Source organism: Glandiceps talaboti, chromosome 13 (genome assembly GCF_964340395.1).
Source record: "Glandiceps talaboti chromosome 13, keGlaTala1.1, whole genome shotgun sequence".
Taxonomy (NCBI): domain Eukaryota; kingdom Metazoa; phylum Hemichordata; class Enteropneusta; family Spengelidae; genus Glandiceps; species Glandiceps talaboti.
In genome coordinates this window covers 3222909-3231438 of record NC_135561.1, presented here as the reverse complement: position 1 = coordinate 3231438, position 8530 = coordinate 3222909, and the positions used below count along the sequence as shown (strand labels likewise).

Here is an 8530-nt window from a genome sequence, read left to right as displayed (position 1 = left end):
TGTAAAAATTCTGTCTCTCTTGAGGTGCTGTGTACAGCTTTGAAAAAGATACTAGTCCTACATAGTTACCTAATATTGGATACAATTTTGTTTATATCACCTACCTGCATTGTTGATATAACTACAAAAATCCTTAATCCTTTTTAGTATTCTTAGGTCACAAGTTATCAAAACTGAGATGAATTAAAACAGGTGTTATGTCATTTACAGGGACTCTGACAGATATATGGTAGTGTATGTACAAAGGTCAATCCCCTATTGTGGATGTCTTATTTAGTACAATACTTGTTTATTAGTGTGATTACATTATTTGCACTTCCTTCATTTCCCAGAACAAATTTGTTGAGAAATGTTAAAAAACCTTAGCTCGTAACAAATCCTGGCGTCTACAATTCAAGTAGGAGATAATTACATTTGAAAGCTTCAGTACTAAACGTGTTTCAAACCTAAGGTACTTGTCAATTATTTTGACCTGGGGAGGTTTCAGTGAAAGAACATGCCACATACCACACTCCAGTATACTGAAGAGCTAAACAGAGAACCACCCCATAAAACCTGTAAATGAATAGGTGGGGGGGGGGGGGGATTTGCCCCGTCAACCCAGATGCATTACATGTAACAGGGACCTGGTAAGATAGAGGTGGCATCTGAAGCATCTTGGAACCAACAGCAGGTCCATTGTATGCTGCTCAGGGAGTTGAATGACATTTGTGCCGTTATGGGTATATACCAGGGGGTAACTATTGTACAGTGCTATTTAACACTATAAAAGTTTGAAGACCGTATCATATGTGTTTATTACAGGTGTACCTGCATGTATCCAGGATCGAACCAAGTGTGTTCATGTAGTGTAATTTCATTACCAGATTTGATATCAGATTCATCACAGATAATTGGACTAGACAGTCGTTAGTCTAGACTTGGGTGGAGGGTCCATGGTCTAGAGTAACATACGAGTATTACAAACACACATACACGCACCCACGCACGCAGATACAAACGCAGACACGCTCTTACACTTCATTCCTGTTTTGGTAAAGTTGTCTCGGTCGAGAAACTGACAAGTCCATAAGAATCAATCAATCAATTAATCAATTAATCAATCAATAGAAAAAAAAAAACATTTATAAAGCGCCTAAATGTAGTAATGTACAAAGGCGCTGAGCAAGTAACCGTCCCAAGTAGGGGTTAACATGCCCTTGCTAAAAGACGAATCTTAATGTCTTTCCTGAATTTCTCAAGATTAACAGTTGGTGAGAGTCGCGACGCACTGACTTCAATGGGTGGTGCGTGCCATAACAGAAGTTAGTAGCAAGACATGTTAGCATGATCAACATTATGTGTACGATATAACGGTGTGGTCATCAGAATGTCTGTATCTCGTGTTTGATTGTTAAATATACAAGTTTCAACAAGAAATTTCCATACAGATGAGTTAAGTGACCGTTTAGGCGTTATGTTTGAACATACTCAAGTAGAATAACATTTATGTTTGCAAAAAGAAAATACTAGGTGCGGATTAGGTGTGTTGAATGGAACGTGGTTAAAACCAATATGCCTTCTTACGTCAGTTTAACCCTACTGAAAAAACGTCTATGGTGAGTGCGGTTTCTCAGACAAGATGACGTAGGATGACTCACAAAACGCCTGGGGTGTCTTGGCTTAAGGTTTGGTCTCAACTCATACCATTATAGAAACGCAGTGATGTTCGATGATTGGTGTAGTATTTGTAATCTGATAATAGATTTGATTTCGATTTGTGCCGAATATACAATATATACTACAGTAGCAACGCAATGCGTGATCGAGTACCCACAGTCTTTTTACAACCCAAGTTTTTCCACATCGAAGCACTATAATAGTTTTCGTCTAAATCTTGCAAGTACACTCATAATCTAGCCTACCTGTAGACTTGAAGGATTCTCGCTACTACACTATTCTGCTATCCTAACTGACGTTTTGATATTTTGAATTTTCGCTGTCTCTTGGAAGGTGGCACAAGCTGAGTGTATAATCTTTTTACTCAAATGAAACTACTATAAATAATGACTAATTAAACTACTCGACTAGTATAATGTCGATGGGTGCCATCAAAGACATTAAAATATGTGTTCTGGCATTGTTAGAACTGTTGATTGTATAGTAGGGAGCTCCTGTATATTTTCTGATGCGTATAAATAAATGACGTCATCAGATAAGTTATAAATTTATATCCTAATACCAGGTTTGAGTTCACTCAATTGCAAGTGATGGTTAAGTATAATACATCAATAAGTAGAATACTGTGAGTACCTTTTATTTAATATGCAGAAAGAAATTACCTCCCCCAAATCATATAAAGTCAGCTTATGCCCCTTAAATGATTTTGGTTGGAAAGTGAATTATGCCGAAATGTAACAAATTTCTCAGCAGGGGACACTTTGTTTGTGCCATATGCAGGGTATATGTGGTCATTTCAGAAGGTACGTAAAGTTCACTAACTATACTGTTCACTGTACCATGTCATTGTGGACTCTGTCGAAGGGATCTATATGCACAATGGCACCTTTATCCACCCCCCTCCCCATACACATGTCACAATCTAACTTTTAGATATCGAACGACGAAGACAAGGCTACTGCTCATATCTCAATCTTGCATAAGTTCACCGATTGTTTTCAGGTTTTTCCCACTAATTAAATTTCTCTGTCCCTGCACAATCACAATCACAAAAAGTCGACTATATATTAAACTGGGTACCTCACTGTTTTTCATATATAAAGATCAATCAAATATGGTTTAAACTTTGTTTCAAAACATGTTTACATTCACCAATAAACAATAGCTAGTTAGATATCAATTTATTCTTAATCTCACTTTAGACGAGAAGTTTACAACCGTTGAGAGTAGAGTAAAGGTTAGGGACCCTTAGATATTGGCGCTTTAATAAACATAGTAACTGGTAACCAACAAGTGTCAACGTTGTCTTTGTACCATAATTGTGAAGTAGTCGCGATTGACGTAATGTGTGGGGTCCGAGTAACAAAACACTGTTTGGACAGCCTACCACATTTGATTTCAATCAATAACATTAAAAGTGAAAGCTGAGAATGATATATACACAAATTATATTATATATGACGTCACAGGGTTCTTTGCGAAATAAGAAAATAAGAGGTTTATAAAAGATATCACTGCTTTGAAGTTGATTGTTTTTACAGTTACTGAATGCGATATATTGTATACGTGTGTGGAGATCAAATTACTTGTTTTCACGGCTAGGTATGAGAAATCCGTGTTACGTTTGATTGTAAGGGTTGACTTGCCGTTCTCATGAGAACCACGTACACGAGTGAAAGTATGCATGACAATGGAGTCGAGCAGGTCGGGCTCTATTTGTACATATCGTTAATTGAGTCAGTGTTATTGTATAGCGTTGACTTGACCACAGGTAAATGTTCGGTCAATGAGGAGGGGCTTCTACATAATAAGTACTTGATAGATGGCCCATGTATTCAGTGGTGTCACACCGAGCTGTATTCATTACGTTGAAGATTAAGGCGCTGCAAGGTGTTCATGACAGTTCAGAAACACACATCGCTGGGAGAGCAGGGATTACAAGGTGTTGGCCATTATTCAGAGTAGCTGGGGACTACCTACATACAACTCAGGTGTTTAACATTGTTAGTGCAAGAGAAGTCTAATATAGCATTCTGTTGACAAAGTTCCATCGATCTCACCAGACTATCTCATCTGTATTATCAGAGCTGAATGCACTAATACCAATATGGAAAAACAAGGACCTGAATTTACTTTGAAACGACAGTATACTATTCATGGTAAGTATTCTTATTTTCATTTTCATAATTTGAATTAATGTCACTAGTTATTCGGTTCTTAGTCCCTAAACTTTGATTGTATTCGAGAATTTTAATTAATCACGGTGGTTAAAAGAACAAAGACTATAAAGATTATCGCAAAAAGTGATCAAGTTTTTATCACGATTGCCTCCACTTTAAGACGACAAAACACCACCCCTTCCACAATTTGACAAAGCAAACTCCAATCCCAAATAACATATCAAACTACGAAAGTAGTGATATTAGAACCTTGTGTCCGAAAATGCTTTAATACGATAATGGGTTTCTTTTATAGTAATGTGCTATATAGTTATGGGCGAGATCAATAGTTCAATCTCAGACCCTCTAGTAGTGGTCTGAGGTTCAATGCAGGATAACAAACTAAATTCTTATACTTAGCCTCAGACCTCCGCCCCCTTCTCCTTCTAACTAAATTGGTCAAAATAAAAAATTGCTTCAAAACCACAATCGATTTCAAATCAGTATATAGTAGTAATAGTATTGTAATGCTATGAATATAAAGCCAGTAGTATGTAGTGGGCGATTAGTTCTTTTGTTGACACTTTATTTTATTTGAGTGCCATGCATTTACTATAGCAAAACTCCTTGTTCTCAATTTGACATTTTTACGAACATTTTTGTATTTAGGGGTAAACAACATCCATTAAAAGTAAAATCGATTTTGTAGGATGAGAACTAAAATGGTCCACCACCACCCCCATTCCAAAGTAAAATAATTTAGTTTTAAGGTAATCGTATTGACACGACTGATACAGTATGTATACCATTATACTTTATCAGAAATGTCTCAATGCTGAATTAGTTCATGATAAAGTTTGACCATGGATATGTATTGGTTCACTTATACATCCATGGCAAATCACAAGTGGGGTATTCACATGTCCACGTGAATAGAACATTTAGATGCACCTATTGTAACACAGTGAATAGTGCTAGGATATGCTGGCACTCTAGCATGTTGTTATCGAAAACAGGCAGTACACGGGTAATCCCTCATTGTGTTTTCAAAACAATATACGAACATAGGAGAGAAGACAAAGGACGTTCGTATCAAGCAACCTCTGAGTACTTTACCAAACTGTCACTCGAAATCCGTACTTGGACTAAAAAACTTTAATCCCCTGGAGCAAGACATGGTAAATCCATGCTATGTTAAGTGACAAGCAAATCAATTAGAAATATTTCCCATGCCAACTTTTGAGGGTCAAACACTGAAAAATCTGTGTTGGTCACACGCTTTGTGATAATGTATACAGTATTTTTCTTTAAATGCACAAATGGATATATTTTAAATAGTGAATCAATCTATTTTGCCAGGCTGTCTCCCTCCCCCCTCAGTCTGTCTGTCTGTCTGCCTGCCTCCCTCCCCCTCCCTCTCTGTCTGCCTCCCTCCCCTCTCTCTCTCTCTCTCTCTCTCTCTCTCTCTCTCTCTCTCTCTCTCTCTCTCTCTCTCTCTCTCTCTCTCTCTCTCTCTCTCTCTCTCTCTCTCTCTCTCTCTCTCCTAATAATAAATCACAGGAAATTAATCTAAGTGAAAACATGATTTAATAGAGGTACTTGTACGTCACCATGTTGGTTTGACCACAAACGAAACGGGATGTTTGTAAAGGCTTTACGGCACGAACTCTTGACGTGCAGTATGCCGGGATCGGGTAAAATGTAAGTTGTGAAGTACGACTGTGCAATGGCTAATAGGTGATGGGTTGTCCAACAAAACGCACAATCCTATAGTGTGTAGGTTCTCAGAATCTATGAAACACAGGTGTGTGGTCTTTTATTACGTGGTTATCTATCACACACTTGACAAATTGTCACATAAGCCTGCATGGTCATCGATGTTAACTTGAAAGATCGACTTTGTGGGCACTCCCTTAATAAACAAGTACGAAGGGAGCGTTCACGATCGACGAATAGTTGTCGCTGTAATGTGATAACAGCTATGTACAAAGAATTCGTATACACACGGGACAATTTTGACAGTGGAAGAAACAACGAAAGTGGTTTTTGACTCTGACTATCCCAACATTCGGGTGAATGTGTCAGGCAAACAATGCAAGTATTGTCTCTGGGCTAAAAACTTAAGAACTGTACACCACACCAATACTGACGTTTTGAGTTTTCTTGAAATTGAAATATTACTAACAGTACTATATATATGTATTTTTGATTGACAGATGACAGATATGTGGACGAATTGGATAGAAAGTTTCTACGTGAAATGGCAACACTGATACGAGATAATGAATACGTACTGGTTGTCAAAAATCTTGGCATCACGGATCACGAACGTGACGTCATCGAAAGGAAATATTTCCCTGCGTTGGAACAACGATATCAGATGTTGTTACTGTGGAAACGAAAGAGTAAACAGAAGGGAACAGCTGATCAGTTGTTGAAAGCGCTACATGCAGCTGACGTGATAGAGGCCGAACAGAAGGCAACACAAGCAAGACTGAAAACACTGACGGCACCTGAGATACATACTAGAGGTGAGGGTGTAGCCGACGATTCTTACAAGATAGAATTTTATTATTAACCACCAATGAATAGAAAGTGAAAATTCTAATACATTATATTGATAAGTAAGCTTATTATCGCACTACGGTATGGAATGTTGGAAAAATTCGTAATCAAGCAATTATGCGATCGATGATCCCTTGGGCCAGCACACTTGAGAACGTATAGTAATAGTCCTGCTCGCGAGCTGTCGTTTCAGAATAGGGTCCCGACTTAATCTGCACGCAAATCTAGTACAGTAACTATGGTTTCATAGTTCCTTGTTTTGTCTACTTTCAGATGCAGTAGAATTGAGTGATGACAATTTGTTTACAATCTCTACACTGTTGGAGCCTAAATACTACTTCAGCCTGGGTGGAAAGTTAGGAGTTAGTAATGCAACGCTTGTCAAACTTGAACAAAGTCCTGCTGTTAGCGTAACGTACCGCATGATGGCGCTATTGCAGTGTTGGCGAGATACGACAGATTCGTATGACAAACTGACAATGTCGACATTAGAACGAGCTCTGAATGGCCTCAGATTGTCAGCTGTTGCGACAAAAATTGATAAAATGTTAGGGAGGGAAGTAGGGTCACCTTCCAATTCGAGAACTGGGTCACCAGTGACTGGAGTAAACAGATCCACTGGGACTTCTTCACCGTATTCTAGATCATCATCAGTATCACCAAAGTACTAGACAAAATGACACATTACTTTAAATATTTATCTTTGCTACTCCTACTTGCAGATATACGGAGTAATACAGAACTTGATTTTTTATATTGCCTTCAAGCTCAAATTAGTTGGACGCGTATTTATACCCACGGCTAGTGTAGACAGAATGGAGAAATACAGGACTTTAAAATAGCCAGTAAGCTTAAGGAGATCTTTCCAAGCATGTTTACAGGACAAAGCCATAAAATTAGTCGCTCCAGGGCAGCTTTTTCAGAACAAGTGATAAGTTTTGATAAGTTAGTGCTTTTGCATTTTTGTGCACTATTGACATTCATGTCACATAGGTTTACTTGAAATGTAATTTTTTCTAACGTTGTATTTGTTACAAACAGTTTTGAAGTTATTTGTTTAGTTATAGTGAGGAGTATAATTGGTCAGCTAAGCAAGTCAAATGACCGATCTGTTCATATTATATAGTACTGAATCGATTGCGACACGACTTCTGGTTGAATAACGCATTCCGACCATAGGTGGCGCCTATACCAGTACATAGAGAAGCCAATGATATGATACGGTTATTACATCAAGGGATTAAGACTATCAAAGTCAGTTGTCACCTATTTTGGTTACATAGAATTAAACATTTCAATTCTTTAAAAAAGTATCTATTGTGAAAAATCACTGAGAACACATCTTTGCTACTGTCTTCCTGCAGTAGACAAATTGTAAGTGATGAGATCACCATAAATAGTTACACTGCTAATTTCATTGTATTATAGTTCATCTAGTTATCAATAGCAGCCACGTAAGGCCTAAAAAAGAACAGTTTTATTTTGTCTTTTCAAGGTGATGTCAGTTTCTGCATCCACTATTTCTTGCCAGACATCACAATTTTTGCGATTTTATTACTTTTTTCTTGGATAGGTAAAAAAAAGCTTAGGGTCGCCAGTGAAAAACTAGGTGGGGGTCAGGTAACCGGAACCAATCTATTTTTTAGGCCTAATTGCAAAATTGTTCAGTCAGTGGTTTATAACAAACACTATATTTGCATATCATGTATTCGTACACAATTTTGATTTAATGAAAACTCATTTTAAAGATCACTGAAATGGTAAATTCTAGAGAACCTAAATAATAATAATTAAATTTAAAAAAAAAATAAAAAAAAAAAAAATATATATTTTGTTCACCCACAAGATTTTCTCCAGTAGTCATTTCAAAGTATTAATAGTTAGTACCTAGACACAGTAAAACATATTGTACAGTATTCACACCCAGTACTTCTTGTATCTGAAATAGCATTTTACAATGTATGCATGTCATGAAAATATCAATCATTTGATTTTGTCTGCCCCACATACTGCAATGCATTACGATATTCACACATGGGAACAAATCCACTGTATTGTTTTAATTTGACCCTATAATATGTTTTACTACCAAACCAGAGTGACTGTAGAATTTCAGTGAAAACATGATTTAAGAGTTACTTGTACGT

The 8530-nt window shown here is 37.2% G+C and overlaps 2 protein-coding genes across 2 annotated transcripts in view; one reads left to right on the top strand and one right to left on the bottom strand.

Annotated features, from left to right (window-relative positions):
• The window catches only part of LOC144444508 (small ribosomal subunit protein eS8-like), a 141621-nt gene that overhangs the window by 22437 nt on the left and 110654 nt on the right, over positions 1 to 8530 (bottom strand). The gene's annotated exons all lie outside the window — the stretch shown is intronic.
• Positions 3767 to 7054, top strand: LOC144444844 (uncharacterized). Its single transcript, XM_078134396.1, has 3 exons — positions 3767 to 3818; positions 6035 to 6349; positions 6657 to 7054. The coding sequence occupies exons 1-3, from the start codon at positions 3767 to 3769 to the stop codon at positions 7052 to 7054; spliced, it is 765 nt and encodes a 254-aa protein (XP_077990522.1).

What these genes read in the sequence shown, in the direction of transcription:
- LOC144444844 (XM_078134396.1), top strand. Translation starts at nt 3,767, where the DNA reads ATGGAAAAACAAGGACCTGAATTTACTTTGAAACGACAGTATACTATT. An exon ending in ACGACAGTATACTATTCATG is followed by an intron (nt 3,819 to 6,034) that starts GTAAGTATTCTT and finishes TTTGATTGACAG; the next exon opens with ATGACAGATATGTGGACGAA. An exon ending in ACCTGAGATACATACTAGAG is followed by an intron (nt 6,350 to 6,656) that starts GTGAGGGTGTAG and finishes GTCTACTTTCAG; the next exon opens with ATGCAGTAGAATTGAGTGAT.